Genomic DNA, 24,429 nt, shown 5'->3' with positions numbered 1-24,429 from the left:
TCACCTGTGCTCTCAGCTGCATATGCTTACTAGTGCTACTGGAGAAGGACATGTGGGTGGTGCCCAAAGCATCAGCATTCTTGGTGGCCATGGCAGTGACACTCCTAGATGCACCCACCACCCAATACCATTGGGGAAAAAGTGTGCAGACAGTGTAGGCAACTGACCACAGGTGGTAGAAAATCTTGTGAGATCTTGCAAAACACACACAAGCCCCAAAACCTGGAACCAACTATGTTTGACAATTCTATCATTACTTTTAAAACAGTACATTAAAGGTAAAATTAAAATGTACATAACATTTTCAAATTGATGTTTCTTCCAACAACAGCAAATCTGTAATTTTATGAAGCACAAAAGTCATTTTTTTAAAAAAGACAAACTAACCTAATTTAGACTGTGCTTTCCAATCATAACAGAAGCGCTTGCTTCTTGCTTGCTGTAGTGACACGTATCTCCTTTCCTGTGTGGAAATAAGGCTATAGTTGGTATTTGCATGACGTCTGAACAAGTCATGATCAGCTGATTTATCAAGGACTTTTCAAAAAGCATAAACAAGAAAATGCCGATAAATGATCAGTACACTCAACATTAAAAATCTCTATCTACCTTGAGAGAGTCATAGTGGTCCTGTCTAATATCTTCATATTCCTCTAGTATTTCTTCAAAGAAGTCATCCTTTAGATTCTCATCTAAAAGCTGAGAGCACTGAAATGAACACAGAATGCTTGCTTATTAAACTTGAGGCTAATGTATGCAAACCAATTTCTTGCCATTTCTCTTTGTCAAGCACTTAAAATCCTGCTACATGTATAATAACCCTTACAAAATTAAAAAATAAAGTTATTCTAACAAAAAAGGGATGCTTTTCTGATTTTTTTTTCATTTTTTCATATGAGGACTATTTCATTCAGAACTGTGAAGCTGTTTAAAATATTATAGAATCATAAGGTTGAAAGGGATTTCCAGGGTCATCTAGTCCAATCTCATACACAATGCAGGAAGTTCACAACTACCTTCCCCCCCACATACCCCCCAGTGACCCTTGCTTCATGCCCAGAAAATGACTGCAACCAAGAGAGGCACCCCTAGTATAGCAATGCAAAAGCCAAGGAGAGAACCACACCCAAGGGAATATCAATAATCATAGTATCAGATCCAGTTCTGATGTTAACTCTATGATATAATCAGTCTAATAAAGTGACTACGTGCATTCATAAATATCATAAAGTGCTAGACATTCCAAAGAAAATTCCTAACACAGAAATACAATAGTAAATTAAATAGTAAATTCAATAAATACAATACATATAATAAGACTTATTCATAAACAATTCTGTATAGTAATGACCACAATAGTTTAAACAGACGCCCAGCATTACTATGTGATTGAAAATAACTCAGTCTTTTCCTTTTAGGCATGCTGGGAAAGAAGCTCTGGAGGAGATGTTAAAATGGAACGCAAGTATATAAAGAGCAAGGTTGTATAACTGTTTCTGTTTTTCTCTTGCAGGTGGAGTGGTAGATGTCAGAGGCGGTGTAAGTCTATGCCCGCCTGGCCCTACCAGGGGCTGGCTCTTACAACGCAAGTTTTGTCAAATGTCTTCCTCAGGGGTCAAAAGACCATTCACCTTAATGATTTCACCATGAATCAAAAATCTCTCCTACATCCTGTGAAGCAGCATGCCACACTCAACAGCTGTGCTCTAGCAGCTATAGAATGTCTAGCACTTTATGATATTTATGAATGCACATAGTCACTTTATTAGAAGTCACTTTATTAGACTGATTATATCATAAAGTTAACATCAGAACTGGATCTGATACCATGATTATTGATATTCCCCTGGGTGTGGTTCTATCACTTTGGCTTTTGTCATGCCCAGAAAATGGCAAAACACTGTCAGGATCCCTAGACAAACGGGCCTGGGGAAAATTGCTACCTGACTCCAAGGTGGTTATTGGCTTTACCCTGGACATGTGAGAAGGGGCCATGAGAACTAAGCACAGATGGAACCCTTCCTGCCCTCCCTCTCATGATCTGCCTAGGTTCACAGAATCAGCATTGCTGTCAGATGGCCATCTAGCCTCTGCTTAAAAACCTCCAAAGAAGGAGAGCCCACCGCCTCCCAAGGAAGCCTGTTCCACTGAGAGACCACTCTAACTGTCAAGAAGTTCTTCCAAAAAATCTTTTGATTTAATTTTAACCCGTTGGTTCTGGTCTGACCTTCGGGGGCAGCAGAAAACAACTCCACACCATCCTCTATATGACAGCCCTCAAAGTACTTGAAGATGGTTATCATATCACCTCTCAGTCATACCCTCTCCAGGCTAAACATACTGAGCTCCTTCAACCTTTCCTCATAGGACTTGGTCTCCAGACTCCTCATCATTTTCATTGCCCTCCTCTGGACACATTCCAGTTTGTCTATATCCTTCTGAAACTGTGGTGTCCAAAACTGAATACAATACTCTAGGTGAGGTCTAACCAGAGCAGAGTAGAGCGAGTACAGTGATACCATCACTTTGCGTGATCTGGACACTATGCTTCTGTTGATACAGCCCAAAATTGCATTTGCCTTTTTAGTCAATGCAGACTTACTTGCCACTTCAAAAATAAACATGAGAATGAGTTGTGAAGGTAAGCATGAAATAAAGAACTAAAGGGATGATGAACTGTGGAGATTTTTATTTAAGCTTTCCTCTGTGAAATAAGTTGTTTGTTTGTTTCAAAATTACAGATTTGTTTGTTTCAAAATTACAGATTCTGGAAGCTTGATTGTTAATACATTAAAAATAAATACGGCTAAATGGATTCTTACTCCCATTTTAAAGGCTAGAAAGCTCCAAATATATCAGCTGCTGGAGCTCTATTATTTAGTAAGAAGGACAGCCAGTATTTCATTCTACATAATTCGTTTAAGCATACAGAAACACAGGAACCATTTTAAACCTCAACCACACAGTTTAAGATTTGAGCCTCTCATTTGGAACCCAAAATATTCCCTCAGACGAACACAGTCAAAATGCGGGAACAGTCTGAAAATGGAAGACTTGAAGTGTGAGCTTAGCAAAGCATACTGAATATATTTACAATCATAGGCAAGCCACTTCTGAGATTTCTATTATTCATTAAGCAAGCTGTTCTAGTCAGATTTAATTAAGCCCATGACTGCCTTAGGCGTTCAAAAGCATCATTCCTAAACTGAAATGCAGGGCGATGATATACAGAAGCCTTTGCAAAAAAAAAATCATGTATTTTCCATAATATTTTACATTTTCTTAGATTAAAAACATTTTGCTATACATTTAGACATTACCAAAATCATTTGGGTGGTGTTTTATACTACTGGAAAAGGGGATAAACAGTTTAATATAGCTCACGGGTATCTGGAAAAAAAACACTTCACAGATTGAGTTGTGGGGAACTAGTTATCAGGGTGAGTGTAACTCTATGAAATAAGAATAAAAGTGTCAGACTATGGCATTCCAGACACGATAGTCTGTCTTACTCCCTTCTGCAAGAAGACAAGGTCTTTTGATTTCAAAAGGTTTTATTTTGAAAGACAGCATTCAGGCCCAGACGTCCATATTCCAGGATTTGAGATCCTAGCTGAACAAGGCATTGTTAGGAATGAGATACAGAACAGAAGTTGTTACATTTCACACTCTCAGCCCATCCTCCCCCCAGAGTTCACATAGCAGGAGAGTTCTCTGTGGGAACACTAGCCAAGGTCGATTCGGCTCAAAGAAAAGATAAGACAGAGTCTTCTCCCATGGAAGCGGCTCCTCGCAGGTGGGGCCTAGAGGGAAAAGAAGACTAAACAACTAAAGAATTAAACATGGCGTTACTCAGGTTGCTTCCTTTCAGACAACATACAAACAGACCCTGACATTCTGCCCCCCCTTAAGACCCCTCTCCCCCTGGCTTGTTGGGATACAGTTGATGGAAACGTTTAATCAGACGGGGAGCTTTGACGTGAATTGACTCCACCCATTCCTATACCCCTCCTCAAAGTCTTTCCAACGGATCAAATAGTAAAGTTTATGGCATCTTATTTTAGAGTCCAGTATTTCTTCAACTTCATAATGTACTTGGTCATCAACCATGGTGGGAATAGCGGTTGCTGGTGATGGATGACATTTGTCTGGCGCAGGAGCCTTTTTTAACATACTGATATGAAATGTACGGGGGAAATGATGTAGATTCTTTGGAAGAATAATTTCTGCAGTCACACGATTTATTATTTTCTTGACAGGAAAAGGACCTAAATATTTTAAGGCCAGCTTCTTGCTGGTTTGTTCCATTTTGAGGTTTTTGGTAGAGATATACACTTTGTCCCCTGGTTGCAATTCCCATTGTGCCGCACGGTGGCGATCGGCATATTTTTTGTAGTCTGCTTTGGTTAAAGCTGTTTGGATAGCCGCCCATTGTTCTGTGACGTTAGTCCACCATTGGTGCAGATCTCCAGCGGGTTGTTTTTTCCTTGGCATTTCAAAGGGGAATGCTTGCCCATTGTAGCCATGCACAATTTTAAAGGGGGTTTCATCTGTTGAACTGTGGACTGCGTTGTTATAAGCGTATTCGGCGAAATGAAGAAGCTCCGCCCAGTTGTCTTGCTGGAAATTAACGTAGCAACATAGGAACTGTTCTAAGACGTGATTTGTTTTTTCCGACTGTCCGTCAGATTGTAGATGGAAAGCAGAGCTGATTCCTTGCTCTATTCCTGTTAATTGGAGAAGCTCCCGCCAAAAGTTGGCAACGAATTGTCCTCCGCGATCCGATATCACCTTAGAGGAAAAAGAGTGTAGCTTCACAATATGTTTCATAAATAACTCAGCTAGTTTTTTGGCCGTGGGTATAGTCGTACACAGAATAAAGTGTGCTTGCTTAGAAAATAAATCCACAACTACCAGAATACAGGAGCAGCCTCTGGAGGGAGGTAAATCAGTAATAAAATCCATGGATATTACCTCCCAGGGTCAACTGGGAGTTTCCAATGGCTGTAAAAGTCCCGGAGGTTTTTCTCTTCTTGTTTTGCACTTATACAGGTTGGGCAGGAGGATACATATTGGGATACATCTTTTGGGATCCCAGGCCACCAAAATTGCCTTTGTATTAGGTGGAGGGTTTTTAGATAGCCAAAATGACCAGCGGTACAGGCATCATGACAGTGGTGTAGAATTTCTTTTCTGAGGCTGGCTGGTATATACAAACGATCGTCTTTAACCCAGTCTCCCTCCACCGTTTGAGACATTTTGGCTTTGGGCACTCCCTCCCCTTCCTTTTCCACCTCGCTTTTCACTTTTGCTCTCCACCCCTTTTCTTCTACTTGGGCTTGGCTGAGAGTGGTAACCACACCTCCGAGCTGCCGGGGGGTGAATACAGTGTCAATAGTCTCCTCCCTTTTGCTCTGATGTTGGGTCATGTGCGAAAGAGCGTCGGCCAGGAAGTTAGTTTTTCCTGGTAAAAAGTTAAGAGTGAAATTAAATTTAGAGAAGAATTCTGCCCACCTGAGTTGTTTAGCGTTAAGACATCTAGGGCTTTTTAGTGCTTCTAAGTTTTTGTGATCTGTCCAAACTTCAAACGGGTGCCGTGCCCCTTCAAGCCAATGACGCCATACTGTGAGAGCTACTTTGACGGCAAAGGCTTCCTTCTCCCAGACGTTCCAATGTCGTTCTGCTTCAGAAAATTTTCTAGATAGATATGCACACTGTTTGGCTTTCCCATCTCCCCCCTTCTGCAGGAGTACTCCCCCTATGGCCGTATCGCTGGCATCGACCTGTACTATGAAAGGGCGATCGGGGTGTTGCAAAACAGGTTCAGACGTAAATTTGATTTTGAGTTCATCGAAAGCCAGTTGGCAGTTTCGGTTCCACTCCAATTTGGAGGTGGGTTTCTTTGCCTGCTCCCCTCTTCCTTTCGTTTTCAGAAGCTCGGTTAGAGGTACGGCGATTTGGGCAAATCCCTCTATGAAATCTCTGTAGAAGTTGGCAAACCCCAGGAAGGATTGCAATTGTTTACAAGTGGAGGGGGTTTGCCAGTCCTGTACCGCTTTGACTTTGGCGGGATCCATTTTTAGCCCTTGTCCAGATATGCGGTAGCCTAAGTAATCCAATTCGGTTTTATGAAACTCACATTTGGAGAGTTTGATAGGGAGTTTGTGGCACATTAAAGTGGTTAGTACTTCCCGTACTACTTTTACATGTTCCTCTTTTGTTTTTGAATAAATTAGCACATCATCTAGGTAAACAACCACTCCCTTATATAAGTATTTATGCAGTACTTCATTGATCATAGACATATATACGGAAGGAGCTCCAGATAAGCCAAACGGCATAACAAGGTATTCATATTGACCTAATGGCGTATTGAACGCGGTTTTCCATTCATCTCCTTCTTTGATTCTGACATGGAAGTAGACATCTTTTACATCCAATTTGGAAAAGATCTTACCTTGAGCCACAACATTGAGTAGATCTCGGATGAATGGGATAGGGTAGGCACTGGTTGTTGATACTGCATTGATCCCTCTGAAATCTGTGCACAATCTCAAGCCGCCATCCTTTTTTTTGACGAAAAGTACAGGAGCTGCATGAGGACTATTAGCAGGGTGTATGAATCCTCTTTCCAAATTCTTATCAATGAATTTTCGGAGCTCTTCCCTTTCCAAGGGGCTCATTGAATATAATTTGCTCTTGGGTAGACTTTCCCCCGGTATTATTTCGATGGCACAGTCTGTAGCACGATGGGGGGGAAGACTGTCCGCTTCCTCTTCACTGAAAGCTTGTTTCAGGCTTCTATATTCTTTAGGAATGTGATTAATTTCTTCTTGAGTTAGAAGGGCTACATCCAACTGGGGTGGTTTGTCTCTCCCCCAGTCCGCCAGCCAGCAATGATGCTCACAGTAGTCTTTGTTGAACATTAACTATTCCCTTAGCCCAGTCTATATAAGGGTTATGATCCCATAACCAACGGCTACCTAGGATAAGGGGGTATTTTGCTGCTTGGCTGACTACGAAACATCTGCTTTCCCAGTGCTTCCCCATACCTGTGGGTATTGGTTCGGTTTCTAAAGTCACTGGGTACATGTTGGATCCATCCATTTGCTCAAAGATGATAGGATTTTCTAATTCTTTGGTTTCCAACCCCAAGCTGTTTACTAAGGCTGGGGCTATAATGTCTCTGGAGCATCCAGAATCAATCAAAGCTTCTACACAAATATGAGTTCCTCTTTTCGGATTTAGTAGTCTTACAGAAAGAAACAATACAGACCCCTTTTCTCTCAACTCTTTCTGGGTGATTTCTTTTTCGATCTGCTGTTCGGGCCTCGTTACGACAGATCCATCTCGTTTCCCAATTGGAGGCTGGGAGCTTCTTCTTCACTCTCTGTGGGTTGTACATCCAACTCCATTAGAACTTCTTCCGCTTCTAAGCCTTTTTCCGGCTGACTGCGTTTTGGAATTCCACGTCCCCGGCTGGCCCTTGGGGCCGGGATGGGGCGAGCAGGAGTAGGGGCGGTGGTCGCCGATATGCGTGATGAGAATTGAGCTGCAAAGTGTCCGCTCCTACCGCATTGGAGGCATAGTCCTTGTCGCCAACGAGTATCCCTTGCTCCATGACTTGGGGGACCTGTTCGCCCCCCTTTGGGTATTACCGGTGTTCTCCTCACCCCTAAGGCTTGTTGTTGCTCCACTAATCTTACTTGTTGTATGCGATTTTCGACTTTGCAGGCCAGTTGTATCCATCCTAACAGCGTTGGTGGGTCATCTTGCATTAGGGCTCGGTCTAGCAGCCTGGGATTCATGCCTCCTTTAAACATGACAATTTTGGTCCCTTCTTCGCAATGGGGACATTTGTCAGCTAGTTGCCGAAATTTGGCCGCATAATCTCTGATTGGTTGCATACCTTGCCGTAAAGTTTGTAATTCTGTGCGGGACCGATCTTCCTCAAGGGGATCCTCATATTGGGCTCGTAGCGCTGACACAAAACATTGTAGAGTGTCTAATTCAGGGGTGCCAGAGTCATATAATGTTACATACCATTCGGCTGCTTTGCCTTCCAGTCTCAACGCCAGGTGATCAATCCTACTTTCCTCGTCTGGAAATAGGTGTCCCCAACGGTTGAAAAACTGGAGTGCTTGTACTACGAAGAATCCCAACTTTTGCGTATCACCATCAAAAGTGGCTTTCAGTTTAATCCATCCCCACGGTAGCTCAGGCTCCCTTCGTCTGTCCGGCTGTATCAGCCATGGGGCCGGCAGAGGACCGGGCAGCACCAGCCCCTGCATCAGTCCTCTGGGCTAGTCTTGCGGGCCTCTGGGAATTCCTGGTGGCCGGGGTCTGGGTGCGCTTCCAGGCGGTGGGGCTCGCAGAACTTGCCCCGGGGGCCCCGGTGGGAGACTTCCTGGACATGGTTGGGGTGCCGGAGGGACTTGTATAGGAGGCAGTGGCCTCGGCAGCGCTGGTTGTTGGGGTACCACCTGTCTAGGAGGTACCTGAGACAGAGGTGGCGGAGGCACCTGTCTGGGAGGAGGCGCCAGCGGCCACGTTTGTGGAAGAGGTAATGGCTGCGGTATGGTCTGAAGAGGAGGTGGTGGTGGTGGGACCTGCTGCGGGGCCGTTTGAACTGGTGTTGGTTGAGCTGGGGGCTGTAGCGTTTGCGGAGGGGTTGGTATTATTTGCGGTACCAATGGTGGTGGAGCAGGTGCCGCCGGCATAGTTTGAGTCAGTTGTGGCGGCGGTTGAATCAGTGACGGTAACATGCCCAACCCCAGAGTTGATTGGGTACCCACCGATATTGGGCCCCTACTCGGTACTTGACCCTGCGCTGCGGGTGGCACTAGCGGGGCTATTGTTTGTCCGGCCGCCGCTCTCACCTCCCTCTGCTCTCTCACCAACACGCCAATAAAGTAGATGGCTTGGGCTTGGTCCTCTCCCATCGCTCTCACTCTGTCTTCCATCCGGCGGTAATGTTCTTGAATTTCGCGGTTCATTCCATCTTCCCCTCGTTCATTGGGTTCCGAGGTTTCCCGTGACCTCGGAGGAACATAGTCTGTGGGCCAAGCCCTTATCGGTCCTTCTGCACCTCCGATCGGCCTCCACTCATGGTCTGTAGCCCCCTGGTCATAGGGCCGTATCAGACCTTCAACTCCGCCGCCTTGCAACAGTTGCTCATCCTCCATAGTCATGCTGGCCAGAATCCCTTTTGTTAAACCAGTAACGGCCGAAATTCCAGTATCCACTACCTGGGCTCGATATTCCAATTGATGTGTGTGCCCCCACTCCCACGCTCTGGTTGAGTTCACGTCCGTATAATCCCAGCTCATGAGCTCATGTCAGGTAGTCTCTCAATCTTGGATATCCTCGGCCCCACCTTGGGGATCCCACTCCTCCAGGTGGCCCGCATCTACGTCCCACTTATACCAGGGTTGGGTGCTGGCCCACGTTTCCTCTGGAGTGCAGGCTGCTCTCCTTAGATCCCATATGACGCTGGGGCCCTCCTGCTCTGTCGACCCAACGGTGTGTCTCACATCGATCATCGACCGGGAAAACATGGTGCCTGCTCACTTCTCCCTCACCTCTCGAGGCCGGGAGCCCCACTGCCGTGGTGTCGGCAGCAAAATTAAATGGTTCTCCCCGGTAGCTTCGCGCACCTTTGGTTGTGCGCCGGCTATGGCCGGGTTAGCCTGTTCCACCCCTCTGCCAGGCACGGGTTCTGTCCACCCGTCGGGAACAGGCGCTGCTCCTCCGATAGGAACAGTAAAGGTTATGTCAGTAGGTACAACTCCTGGATCAGGAACCACCTCCAATCCATTGTCCGGTACCAACGGTGTCGAATCAGGAAGTCCCCCATCCTCCATGCCAGGAGCGGTTAGATCAATCAAGGCGTCCTTGGTATCCATCCTCTCTGGGTGAGGTGTTGAAGACTTCAAAGGGGATTCCTAACAAAATGTCAGACTATGGCATTCCAGACACGATAGTCTGTCTTACTCCCTTCTGCAAGAAGACAAGGTCTTTTGATTTCAAAAGGTTTTATTTTGAAAGACAGCATTCAGGCCCAGACGTCCATATTTCAGGATTTGAGATCCTAGCTGAACAAGGCATTGTTAGGAATGAGATACAGAACAGAAGTTGTTACATTTCACACTCTCAGCCCATCCTCCCCCCAGAGTTCACATAGCAGGAGAGTTCTCTGGGGGAACACTAGCCAAGGTCGATTCAGCTCAAAGAAAAGATAAGACAGAGTCTTCTCCCATGGAAGCGGCTCCTCGCAGGTGGGGCCTAGAGGGAAAAGAAGACTAAACAACTAAAGAATTAAACATGGCGTTACTCAGGTTGCTTCCTTTCAGACAACATACAAACAGACCCTGACAAAAAGAAGGGTGGGGATAGTCTTTTCTGCTTCTTTCATGTACCTTTTAGTCCTAAGCTCTTTAGTAAGAATTAGGGTTTTGTACTAGTTTAAAAATTGCTATTGTACAATGTCACTATTTATTTAATGTATTTAATTAATTCATATGCCACTTCATCTCTGCTTCCAAAACACCTACAGTTCAATGTCATAAAATACATACTGTAAACCAAAATTATAACACAACAAATCAGAGGAGAAAACAACAGACTAGATTACTGCAATTCACTCTACGCTGGACTGCCCTGGGGCCTGCTCTAGAAACTGGTCCAGAATGCAGTGGCACATGTCATGACTGGAACTCCAATCCGGTCACATATAACACCAATACTGTGCCAGCTGTGCTGGCTCTCAGTGGAGTTCCGGACCAGGTTCAAGGTTTTGGTTTTGACCTTTAAAGCTCTCAGCGGACTGGGACTGGCATACCTATGGGACCATATGTTCCCCTGAGGGCCCTTTGTTCAGCAAATCAACATCTCCTGGTGGATCCTGGCCCCAGGGAGGTCTGTCTTGCCTCAACCAGGGTCAGGGCCTGACCTGGTGGAACTTCCTGTCTGTGGAAACACTGGCCCAGCAAGATTTAACATCTTTTCACCAGGCCTGTAAGATGGATATGTTCCACCAGGTGTATGGTGGTTGAGGTGGGAGGAAACCCTTCTTCGACCATCCTCCTGATGGGGAGGGATACTGCCCCCCCGTCTGTATAACATCTGTTAATTCGCCACCCACCCCACGAGATTAAGTGAGGTTTTAGTGAGGGAAGGACAATGTGAGTACCACAGGATTTTATAAATTGAATTTGGTTTTATTATGCTATCTATTTTATATTGTAATCCACTCTGAGCCTGCTCTGCAGGGAAAGTGGAATATAAATATAACAATAAAATAAAAAAATAAAATAAAAAAGCTGTCACATCCATTGGCTGATTCAAAGCCATTCCTGTATAAAATCCCTCCCCCCCCTGCCACGCAAGGCACCAATATCACCTCTTGGAGAAGGAAATTCCACAATTTCAGAGCAGCGGGATTTGAGTCCAGTGGAACCACAGAGATCAACAAGATTTTCAGGGTATACATTTTAAGAATCAAAGCTCCCTTCTTCAGATAAAATTTGGGACTGGCAGCTAAAAAGTCTCGCAGCAAGTTCCCACCAACTTATATTTGAATAAAGTTGTTTTTTATTTTATTTATTCTCAGAACCATCACAGGGGAAATATTTCTTTCAAAGTTTATATAAAAAGGGCCACCAAGAGATTTTATAATCTACCAAACATTACTAGTGCATAAGACTTTTAAAGTATTGAAAGTGCTTTTCAATTTTTTTTTCATTTACTCTCACTTGATCAGATTATTATTTCTCATCTTGTTATCTAGCAAATGGAGGCATCTGCTGAAGAACAACTAGCTGGTCTACATCTGGCTGCACCACACCTGCCCTTAAACCTCAGGTTCAAATATTATGGTTCCCGTGTGGAAATTGCAAGGGGGTAAAGACAACATTTATAGAAATTAAACTGAGAATCCTTCTTTATGAAGCACATTACAGAGAGGGGAAGAGTTAAGGCAGAGGGTTAATTCCTCATGAGTCTTTCAAGTACAGATTCACCATGTGTGTGTGGGGGGGGGGAAAGGTAATGAGAGAATAAATGAACACAAATCAGACATAAGAAACCACAACATCCAGAAACCAGTGTGACATCTCTATATGTCTGAATTGGCAACTACAAATAATGGGAGATTAGAAAGATCAGAGGTATGAACAGCTATGCAAGGTGAAAAGTAAAAACAGGTTATAGTCTAGTAAAACATGCTAAGAACAGCCAATCAAAATTTCTATAAAGTAAGTAAGGAAACCTAAATCTCAGGATGAGATATAGTATTTTAATTTCTTGAGTACTAACTCAACACTTGCACATTGAAGGCTTTTGTATAGAACATTTGACTTTCAGGACTGTAACAGTTTGTTTAGCAAGATTAAAATGTTTGTCCACTGGTTTATGAATGTCGTGGTTTCTTACACCTGATTTGTGCTCATTGATTCTCTCATGCAGAGACTGACACATTTGTCCAATGCAGAAAGTACAAGGACATTGTTAGCACATGATAGCATATATTAAATTGGATGATGTGCAACTGAAAGGCCCAGGATGGTGTAGCTGGTGTTATTAGGTCCTGTAATAGTATCAGCTGAGGGTATAAGGGGAAAAAGTTGGCATCTAGGTTCATTGCAGGGTTTGGTTCCTGGGTTTGTGTCACTGTTGGACTGGCCATGGTTGTTGGTGAGAAGCTGTTTTAAGTTGGTGGGCTGCCTGTAAGAAAGGACAGGCTTGTAACTTGTCCCATAAAGGATTTTCAGTTTGATTTTCATACACATCTGAAGTTGTGACTGCTGACTCACAAAAGGTCATATCAAAATAAATATTGCTAGTCTTTAAGGTGCCATATGCAGGTTGCCACAAATTATTTCCAATTGGCAGTATTTCACAAGCTAAGCATGTGAAGCGCCTTCAAGCCCAGCACTCAGTGGAGGAGCAGATCCACCTGACTGGAAATTTGCTGCAAGGAGCAGTGATGTTTAATTGCTGTCTTTTAGGACTGATGTAACAATAACATGATACTATATTGGGAAAAAGGAGTACAGACTCAGGATACACTGTAAGTCTATACGCGCACAGGAATGGACTAGAAGACACAGGGAGCTTACTGCATATTCCAGTGTTCTCTTTTGGAGGCATCACCTAGCTAGGATGGTTAAGGCCAAAGAGAAAGATGTATGTCAACCCTTAATTCAGAAAAGACTTCTGAACAAAACCAGAAATTTTGCAGAGCATGCAGCTCGCAGCAGGCAACTGACAGAACATTGTGATTTTATTTCATGCAAACATTACTTTTTACAAAACGTATATACAAAGCTGCCCTTTGTGTTCAGTGTAAACATGGTTAGTTAATGAATTGAATGAAACAAAACAATGACAATTCTCAATCCCCTGGCAAAGCGAAGTTTAAGAAAGCATAACTGCATCTGTGCATATTCTTTCTGTTACCTTTGACTCTGCCTTTCTTCCCTTTCTCACACTATTGTTACCACGTTATCCAGCTAACACTAGTTTTAAGTTCCCTCAGGCAGGAACCCCATCTTTTTTGCTAATGCTTGTAAAGAAATTGGCTTGCTTGGCCAAACAAGTTTAAGGCCTGCTGGCAAGAGTCTAAATGCATTATGGGTAAGAGTTGCTAGCATGAAAATGACTCCATAGTTTTTCAACACAATTACTGTTACTAAGCCTTCAAGGTTAGGGGGTGGCAAAGCAGAAACACCCTAGCCAGTTAAACTTATCTTGCCTGGTTGTGGTTCTCATGTTAATATGGCAAGTGCTTCCAGCAGTGTAACAGGGACTGGACATAACAACAGAATGCCAACTTCACATGATACTACTGAGCCCTGACTGGCTAAAGCAATCCCCCCAGGTTGCTAGGCATTTTGCAATAAAAACGGAAAAGTCAGTATGGATTTTGCTCTTACCACCTGATTTTAGCTCTTTGTTCTTTGGGTCTTCTTCAAGGCCCTTATAGATTACGCTTTGGACTTTGAACCTGATTGCTGACTAAGAATGCTGTGTGATACCTGCAAGTTACTATCATGGATTAGTTTGGCAAAAGTATATATAGGACAATGTTTTAGTTAGCTTTATTGCTTTACCTATCCTTTGGCATACTTTCTTAAATATAACATTCTATGCATAATTTTAATAAATTAAAATATTCTTTATATTTGTGTAGTGTTTATCTGATTCCTGGCTTCAATCTAAACCAGTCCTCAGGCTGGATTGACCTTTGTATCTCTTTTGTGGGAGATCCAGCCCAACTGACTCCCAGGTAACATCAAGTAAGGCCGGTCTCTGTGCTAAGACTAGTTGAGGGAAATGGTGGCAGCTCTACCCCAGTGTTCAGGGATGCTCTGCTAGGATTGGGATTTTAACATCCAGTTCAGCTGAACTCCCCTGGCCAGTAGATCCCCTTTTGGAACTCCTGACACTGCTTCCCTGAGAAGACCCACACACACACACATCACTAACAACAGTAAAAACCAACAACAACTCTTCTTCAGTATTTCTGGCACTGAAACGGACACTCCAGCATCCACAGTATACACAACAACCAAAAACAAAGGAAGTATCCACCTAGTGGAATTCTGATGGCTCCTAAAATATGTATGACCAATGGCCAGTAACAGGGTTCAATTTCATGAGCAGCCAAAGTACCAAATAAGACAGCTCAGGATTTTCAAACTGTTGTGTCATTAGTACTCTAACAAAGATTGCATTTCTCTATCCTATGATGCTAAAATTTGCAAAGTATGTGAATTTGGTCAGTCATGGAGCAGGATACTGATCCACAGTCTGACCCTACAGTCTGACCCACTTGAATTTTTTTATCTGCACGATTCACCCAAAAATATATTCCACAACTTACAACTACCACACTCTTAGACGCATCCAGGACGTGAATGACGGGAGCGCTGTATCGTGGAGCAATTTTTACTGCTGTATGGGTTCTGAAAAGATAAAATATATAAAAAAATATGGAACAATTTGCCTCAGCATCTAACTAATGTATAAACATTTGTATGCCCCAATGGGGAAAGCCATAAAATAAACGGCAAAGAAGTCATTCTCCTTTCCATGGAAATTACAATTTACAATCTATTATCTGAATGGATGAAGGATAAAAGAGACCATTCAACATTTTGGATGTCATTGCAACTGTCCTGTGAGTTTCAAAGAGCTGGAGGACTTCACCAATTCCTGATATAGGCTAGCTGCCATTATTATGTGTCAGCCTTCAAAAAAGAGATCTTCTCAAGATCTCCTATCCCACTTGCTAACAATGCTATCTGGCTTTGGTTACTGAAGACAGAATCAGAATTTCACTATTGAATAGGAAACTAAAGTCATCAGATCTCTTGAAACTATTCTCTGGAGAGAAAACGTTGGCTGCAGAAGACAGCAATCACATACCATTTCATTTCTATTGGTGGAAGGTGGGGGAAAGAGCATCTTTTGTTGAGTTCATAGACACCTCCCTATTCAGATGTTGCATAATGGATGGAAATTGAAAATGCCTTCCCTTAGGTTTTAGTATTTATTGGGGTTGGCAGCAGTGGGAGTCTCCCAATTTGTTTCAGCTCCTATGCATCAAGCAGGTCACTCGCTGGATTTGATCTCTGGGGCAGGGATTCATGTGGACCTGGACACTATTAAAGCAGTACAATGGTCGGACCACCATGTCCTGAGAGCTCGTCTGGGTGTGCCAGCCCCCTCCTGCATGGGCGGTGAGTGGATTTATGCTCGCCCGTGGAGATTTATGGATCCAAAGCTTCCAGAATGCTCTGCAGGATCCCATGCCCTCTGGTGGTTCGTTGAATGAGCTGGTGGGGAACTGGCATTATTGTCTCTCGAAAGCCATAGATGAAATCGCTCCCCATCACCCTCTCCGTCCCTGTGTCAGACTGGCTCCCTGGTATACAGAGGAGCTACATCTGATGAAGCGGGAACTGAGATGGCTAGAGCAAATGCGGCGGCACAATCAGGGCGAAGAGGCGAGAACATCTTATAGAGTGTTTATGAAAGCTATGAGGTGGCGGTGAAGGTGACAAAGAAGGAATACTTTGCCACCTCCATACCATCTGCAAGCTCACGCCTGGCAAAATTGTTTCAGTAGTTTGGTCCTTGGTCTCCCTATCGCAGGGAGACCGTCAAATTGGAAATTCGGCTATTAGCTGTGAGGTTTTGGGGAGCTTTTTTGCAGACAAAATATTGTCCCTCCATTGCGATCTGCCAGCCACGATTGATACAGTAAGGGAACTGGAGGCCCCTTGGCCGTCTTCCGGCCCATTTTTGGATCACTTCAGTCTGGTCTCCTGGAAGGAGGTGGACATGATCCTGTGGCTGGTGAGGCCCACTACGTGCTCCCTGGACCCCTGCCAGTCATGGCTGGTGACAGCCAGTGCCAATGGGTTGGGGGCTCAATTGGAGGTCATTATTGATACATCATTGAGTTCCGGGTTTTTTCCCGGGGTGCTAAAGGAAGCCATAGTGAGGCCTCTTTTGAAAAAACCATCACCCTGAGCCTGCCTGCGGGGAGGGCAGGTCAAAAATATAAATAAATAAATAAATAAATAAAATTGGCCTGTGTATTGCTCTGTAAAGGTCCTTTCTGGTAATCTGGAGTGCACAAAATGTTTTGCTCTCATTATATCCTTTCTCTAATGCTGAATCTTGCCTCCATGGGGATCAACAGACCCAGAAAATGAAGCAAGATTCAGATAAGGAGTATTCTTTTCAAGACCTGTGGACCCCCACCCCCCAGGTTTGCTGAAAAGTGTGACCCCCCCCCGGAAAGGGAGGGGGTGTTAAATCCTCCCAAAACAGAGGGATGTTGTGCAGACAACACAAACCTACTCTGATTAGGGAGGAGAGGAGCCAGCAAAATGTAACCTATGGAGAGCCCACTCACAACAACTCATTTACAAACAGACGTCCATTGAAACTCAGGTCTGAGCTCCTATACCAGATTTTTGTAATTTTCCATTCATTGTCATTCTTGATAATAAATTATTCTTTTAAGTACAACATTACATTCAAAATCATATTGCATATCTAACATTCCGGAAAACAAAAGGTTGACATTTACTACTCCCCTGGATGTACCAAATACCTCACTCACTTAGAAGTGGTGGCTCCTCCAATCAGCAAAGGAATCTTTATTTCTAATCTCTCCATTTCCTTAGCGACAAATATCATTTCATCCAAAGAAGGTGTGATGAGACCAGACAGGCCTATAAAATCTATTAAATAAAAGTAGTTTTAAAATTCCATTTTATACACAATTTCAATAACTAATTCAGACAGCTAAAATTCGCCAGTTCGCCAATTGTGGAATGAACAAAAGGCTTTCTTCCTAGATTTTCCACTGATACCAGAAAGACTTGAATGTTGATCTGTACTTCATTCCATTCATCCGTGAAATGGGTGCCAATGGAATACTTAATTATACAAAGTGGTAAAGAATGTAAACAATTCAGTATTGCTGCATAAAGTTGCATTACGAATGAGAAAGAACAAACAGGCCAACATATACAAGATGAGTTCCCATAATGCAGATCAGTTTATGAAGCATCTGTTATTCAATTTTCTTGCATCTCTCCCCCCACCCCCAAATCCTTGGGCACTCTAATCATTCTTTGTAAAGAGACTGCAACTGGAAATTATAAAAATAAAAGAGGATGTACTGCTTTATCTGCATAAAATTATACATTTTCTTGAGTGAGAACAAGTCTTTTACAAAGGGAGAATTCAGGATCAAAATTTTAAAATATCCTCATACCTGCTTTATTTTCAAGAGCTGCTCTGAGTATCTTATCACATGGAGTCATGACTCCTAGATCAATAACTCTGGTGGGGAAAGATAGTAACTTAAATCAATAACTGCTGGGTGGAAGATAGTAACGTGTTACATTTAATAAAAGGCTCCATAGCCAGCTCTTTGCAATTTCAAAGGAACATCCAGGAAAAAAATTACATGACAAAAATAATAAAATAAAAATAAACCTCATGTTTCCTTTCTCTCGTTGGGAAAGCAACCATGCTTTCTTTAATTTTGGACACATTCCTCCATAGTTTTCCTACATTCTGGACATGCCCCATCTTACCACCAGATCTCCCCTGTGTCTTATCATGTTTTACAAAATAGAAAGAGACATAAAAAGTGATGATGGTGTTTTAAGATGCTTCATATTAGCCTTCTCAACCTGTTGCAGTTATTTAGCAACATCCCAACTCAGGGGTCTGACTATCTCGGTGCTTGCTAGATGAATTAAAAGCGCCTAAATAAAGAATAGAGGAGTTAGCCGTGTTAGTCTGTAGTAGCGAAATCAAAAAGAGTCCAGTAGCACCTTTAAGACTAACCAACTTTATTGTAGCATAAGCTTTCAAGAATCACAGTTCTCTTCATCAGATGCATGGAGGGCAAGAAGAAACTGGTCAGATATAGAGGAGGAGAGGGTAGGGAGGAGTAGATGCAAACAGTAGCTTCTGATATGGAGATCAGTTTGCTTCTATCTCATTATCAGAAGTAACCGACTTCCTTAACAGAAGCAAACTGATCTCCATATCAGAAGCTACTGTTTGCATCTCCTCCTCCCTCCCCTCTCCACCTATATATCTGACCAGTTTCTTCTTGCCCTCCATGCATCTGATGAAGAGAACTGTGATTCTCGAAAGCTTATGCTACAATAAAGTTGGTTAGCCTTAAAGGTGCTACTGGACTTTTTGATTTAAATAAAGAATGAAGATGTTAAAACAGATCAACCAAAAAGGACACTAGAATGGAATCAAAGAGTAACCAATGTCAAAATGGCTAAATTAATCAAAATGCAATTTTAAAAAAACTGTACAGCTGTTTTAAATTAACAGCTGTTTTAAATTCCACTTTCAGTTAAAAATAAAATTTTCTATACTTTATGACTACAACAAAAGTTCCAGTGAAAATATTATTAGAGGCTGGATCCAGAGGAAGGTCTGTGCATGGCTCTGTTAGGATCCCTGATCTTCACGGCGTTCACCTTTTTCCCGTGGCCAAGGCTGAGAGGCTGAAGTGGGAAGGGGAAAAAGGGGAAGATCACACCTTTCTTCCTTTTCCATCAGTGGAGCTCTGATCATGGAATAGCAGGAGGGAGCAATTTTGCCCTTTTTTCTTACCTCACTGCAGCCACATGACCTGCATGGCTATAACTCCAAAATGATCCTGTGGCCCTGGAATAAACTTTCCCAGGATCAGAAATGGCTGCTGGAGGAAGGGGAAAGCTGAGAAGATCAGAGACCATCAGTGCCTTTCATTGACCGATCAGAGGATCCAACCCACTGTTTCCAAACTAGAAAAAGAATGTGCTTAAGTCAAATGTACAAAGTTCTGGCTTACCGACATTCTCTTCCGCTTCATTCAGTACTTTTTTATTCAAGTATTTCAATATTTATTTTAATATGAAATGAAATAATTCTAATTCTGTTTGTTTTGTCATACCCCCAATAACTGTTATTGGCCTTCCTCTCTGTTCTTTGTGTTGTGTCTTGTGTGTGCTTATTGAATTGTTCTTACATTTAAAATGTTCTTTTATATTTAAATTGTTTTAAAATGTTGTTTTAATTTTTTAAAGATCTTTTAATGTTTGCTGCCTTGGGGACTCTATTTGGGTAGAAAGGCAGCATACCTATGTTTTAAATAAAATAAATAAGACAACAAGCAAGGGTACGAGTTCTGGCTCATTACCTGAAATTATTGCAGCCCAGAACGACTCCCACAATGTTCTTGCCGATGTCATGCACATCACCTTTCACTGTAGCCAACACAATAGTGCCATTATAAGGATTCTGTGAGAATTAAACATTTTCAGGATTGATGATTTCACATCTGAATAGTTTAGATTGTATTAATGGCTAGTATACTTCAACAACGGTTATTTTCAGCTGTTTAAAGCAGAAATAAATCCTCAAGAATCATATAGCAGAATTCTTTGAACGTGTGCATCTATTATTACCAAATTCAGGAAAGGGTGGAAGGTGTCCCCAGGGCCACCCACTGATACAGCTTATGATGAAACCAAATTACAGTATGCCACAAGATAGCAGAATGTACGAGGAAGGGAGACCACTTTAAACACATTCAGACTTCACCAAGTAAGCCATGTCGTGTTCTATATATTCTGCCAAAGGGATGCCAGCTGATCCAATATTAAGGGTTGGTTCCAGTGACTTCCTTCCACTAAGATGGATTCAGTGACTTCCTCAAACAAAGCCACTGGATTTAACTTAAAGTCTCATTGGATCAAACTCAATGCTTTACTTTTTCTAGATGCAGAATTCTGACTTCTTAAAGAATGGCACAGCAAGACAGATACTAAACTTGTGACATTAGTAGACAATCCATTATTCACAGAGCTATTTTATTCAGCAGCAATCTGGTTCCTTCAGTTACATGGAACCATTCCAATGACCTACTTAACAGAACAGAAGTAGATGCCAACTTGTTGAGGTCACTAGTACAGGGTTCCATCTTGCTCCACTGTCTTGTTCAACAGGTACAGCAGTCTGGGAGAGACTAACTTGTATGTGACTTAGTTAATTACTTCCAGCAAATGCCCTCAGTAAGGGTTAAACTACCTGCAAAGGCGCAGATCTGTTTATTTCAATTTAGGGCTGTCCCAATTACATACAAAATGGTAGATGGGGCCTAGTTTTGAGGAAGAAAGGGACATACAGATGAAGAAAGCTGTATGTTGTAAACTGCTTCATGCACTAAATATGATGAGGAGGCAGTATATAAGTTAACTAAAGAAATAAACCCCTTCCCCCAGATTCTCTCTCCTAAGACATTTTTGTCCAAGCCTTGGTTCATGTCTGATATTGAAGCCTGAATGGGAGGTATCAGACTGTAGGGAAGTAAACCATGGGAAGGGCAGAAAGAGTTCGTCACTCTTCACCACCTGTGCTCCCCTTTAGCTCTTAAAATCAGTACTTCAAGCTTTCCCAGGTTAAGCGCACGGATGTACTGTTATCGTGTGAAGTTAAATCCTAAGAGACCCTTTAGGTTTCTGATAATCTTTCTTTGTCTTTTTAAAATAATTCCTAGTGCCAATGTGTTTACCATAATGATTAATCTCTTCTCTCTTCCTAAAATGTTGATGTTTAGGGAAAATAAATATTGAAAACCATGTCAAGTGACTGCATTATCTCACATTATACTGTATTATATTCATAAACATACAGAAGCTTATATGGCTGGAGCAGAGAGGCAAATTCACATAAACAGGCTGAAAAGAATGAACAAGTATAATGGAATGGTGTAGACATGACTCTAGATATAACTGCTGATGGAAGTCCTAAAACTAGGAAATAGGAAGGACTAAAGCAATAGAAAAAGTGCCGAACTCCAAACAGAGCTGCACTGTGGACCAGGGCATGCATTTGATTTTAAGATGACTTCTACATCAGAACAAGAAGATTCCAGGCATTTAATGAATTGGAGTACTCTTAATACTGGGAACAGAACCAAATAGCTTTTTGTTTCGATTCTGGCACAAGCCTGCAAACACAGCCACTCATTCTAAAACATAATAACCAGTCTTCTATATCTGCTGTTGTTCTGGCATTGTGTTTACTGCTCTGGGGGTAACTGTACATGAGAGAATGCCAGCAGATAGGCATCTTATTTTAGGACTGGGTGGCAGAATGTTCTCTCATTATTAATAAGCATTTAATGACTAACAGAACCACCCTCTGTGTGTGTGTGTGTGTGTGTGTGTGTGTGTGTGTGTGTTTTAACTAGCAATAGCAGCATCTAGAATTGCCATACGAGTTTGTAGCATGCACCAAGTAGCAGCAAGCAGTAATACAGGATTGGCCTAATTCCACACTCACTTTCTCTCCCTCCCCTTCTCTGGATAAACATGTTCCTGAAGTAGCTGTAGATTATTTTTAAATGTTTTCAACAGCTTCCTCTGCCCCATCCTTACTGTACTCTGGTCTCTCGCCAGACTCCAAAAGCAACAAAAACTCTCAGTGTGTTACTAAATCCAATGCAACCTCCACAACCACTTCCACTACAAAAACGGCTGTTATTTCATTTTCCATACTTGTTAGGGATGAAACCTTTTGTAGCAGGACCGATCCTCAGGTTCTTTCAAATACACAGCAGCTATATATCAAGTTGACATGTACTACTCAAGGAATGCTCATGGACACCTATAAAAGCAGGAGCAATTCTACTCTTCAAAGAACACTCAACATATTGTTGCCACACATACCATCTTCTCTTGTGGAACAAACTTAGGAGGGAACAAATCTTGCCAGTATGAAGCAGAAAGAGCACAGATTGGCATGGTGTCTGTATGACTGTTAGATACCCTTCCCTCCACCACAGGGCAGTTTTTCAGCTTAAAAGAAGCAGCTAAGTTTTTAAAAAGTGGAAGGAAGCCATCACAGGCACACACATCCCCAACTGAAGTTCTGTTTTTATCCACCCATCTAAGCATATCTCAAGTTGTTTGGTGAGAAGTCCACAGAATAACCAGTAGACAGTCCGAACAATTCTGCACCATACTGTACAATTAGTCATAACCTAGCACCGTAGTACGCAACTTACATCATCTTCTGTGCTACCTGTCAACGCACGCATTTCCTCTCTTTCCTTCTCCATGTAGGGAATGAGATGACCAACCGCCTTCTTCATAACTCGAGCTGACTTAATCACCTGAACAGACAGATCAAAATTACTACAGCTTTTGAACTGCTTAATTAAAGGTAATAAACGCAACTCAGCAATAGAGTCACTCAAAACTCAGTGCTGAACTACCAGTAAGCTCTAAACTACCTTCCTTATTAACGTGGCCTCCCTGCTGTTCCATCCCATCCTTTTTCATCTTTCTGGGTTATTTCAATCATTATGGAGGGCTTTTGCTAAAGAACATGGCCAATGTTTTTGATCAAACTGTTCCCGAGATAGTTGCCAGCCTACATAAGCTGAGCAGTGCAGCGGTCAGGAAGCAGTAACGTTTGCTAAATTGTTGCAGAGCCTACAAAATACTACTGGTTTGACCTAGAATTAAACACACAAAAGGAAGCAGCCGAACTATGAACACATTTCCAAAGTATGAACGAATAGAATTTCTTTTTAAAAAATACACACTAATGCAGCAGGTAGCAGCTCAGCCTGTTGGTATCTGCCTGAGTATCAGAGGACATTTTGTGCAATGGATTCATCAAGTTACTTGCCCAGTCAGAATTCACTGAATGAATAACATTTTTACTTTGTATCAACTGATAGGTGACAATGACGAGTTTTTGTCATTTTCTCAGCTGAGGCCTAGATCTGACTTGCCAAGTTCTGTGGAATGGCCATATTCACAACTACAACGTGGCAGGCGGAGGTGGGGGGTGGGGGCTTAACCCAAACAAAATTGATATATATCAAACAAAATTTTGTATAAATCAATATACAAAAATACATATATTTATTACAGGAAAATGTAAAATCTATTACACCTTTTTTGTCTTGTTTATGTACTTTTAAACTACTTGGCTGGAACCTAACTGATGGATACACGCCCCTACTGTAGCTAAAAGACTTACATTACAACATTGGAGAGACAACTGTCCACCTCTCATAATTCAATGGATGCAACTTTATATCCAAAAATGGATATTTTTAGATATTTAGAAACCTTTTATAGATGCTTATGTGTAGATTTCTCACAATTGTTGTCATATTTTTACTTCTATTGTGTATGAGGCTTATTTTATTTATTATTATTTTCAAATAAAAATTAGTTCAAAAATTTAAACAAAAAGAATTGTTATTCACTTAGGGAAGGTAGATAAATCACTACATGTAAGGCTAAACAACCAATCATTATGAAGAATGATGAAAGCAACATCCATTCCATAATTTAGGATATCCCTAATTTCTTGAACTGTTGAGAATAGAAATTGATCTGGCCTCTGGACTGAAGACATTATTGGTGTAGCCTAGTTTGGATGTATTTTATATCTATTTGTCCCTTTTCCAAGATACCCTGTGGCAGGACAATAGAAGCCTTTCCCTGCTCTCCTTACTTGAGGCAGAAACATCTTGCCAGCCCCAAAAAGATCACCAACTATTTTCATGCCATTCATCAAAGGCCCCTCAATTATATTCAGAGGTCTGGGATATTTGTCTTTGTTCACTCTGGCTTCTTCTGTGTCCTCAATCACATATTTCTCAATGCCCTAGAAAACACAAATATAATATTAATGCACTATAGCGTGTAATTCAGATACAATTTTATTTATGTCCCTGCCTTATCTCCACAAACTCAAGGTGGCTAACAAAACAGAAATAGCTGCAGGATATAGATATTGTAAACATCCAACACGTCAAAACCAATACACAATTAAACACATTTATATTACAGTAACAAAAGTCAA

The 24,429-nt window shown here is 42.1% G+C and overlaps 1 protein-coding gene across 1 annotated transcript in view; it reads right to left on the bottom strand.

Moving 5' to 3' along the window:
* MTR (5-methyltetrahydrofolate-homocysteine methyltransferase) overlaps positions 1-24,429 on the bottom strand; it is a 106,307-nt gene that overhangs the window by 11,660 nt on the left and 70,218 nt on the right. Inside the window, exons 20-27 of the mRNA XM_054981178.1 lie at positions 24,079-24,231; positions 22,610-22,717; positions 19,739-19,839; positions 17,798-17,865; positions 17,138-17,258; positions 14,885-14,966; positions 610-708; positions 388-463 (exon numbers count right to left, since the gene is read on the bottom strand). Coding sequence (XP_054837153.1) covers positions 388-463; positions 610-708; positions 14,885-14,966; positions 17,138-17,258; positions 17,798-17,865; positions 19,739-19,839; positions 22,610-22,717; positions 24,079-24,231 — 808 coding nt within the window. The remainder of the gene's footprint in view (positions 1-387; positions 464-609; positions 709-14,884; positions 14,967-17,137; positions 17,259-17,797; positions 17,866-19,738; positions 19,840-22,609; positions 22,718-24,078; positions 24,232-24,429) is intronic.

This window comes from Eublepharis macularius, chromosome 1 (genome assembly GCF_028583425.1).
Source record: "Eublepharis macularius isolate TG4126 chromosome 1, MPM_Emac_v1.0, whole genome shotgun sequence".
NCBI classification, from domain to species: domain Eukaryota; kingdom Metazoa; phylum Chordata; class Lepidosauria; order Squamata; family Eublepharidae; genus Eublepharis; species Eublepharis macularius.
The sequence above is the reverse complement of the archived record's forward strand: the minus strand, read 5'-3'. Positions and strand labels throughout refer to the sequence as shown.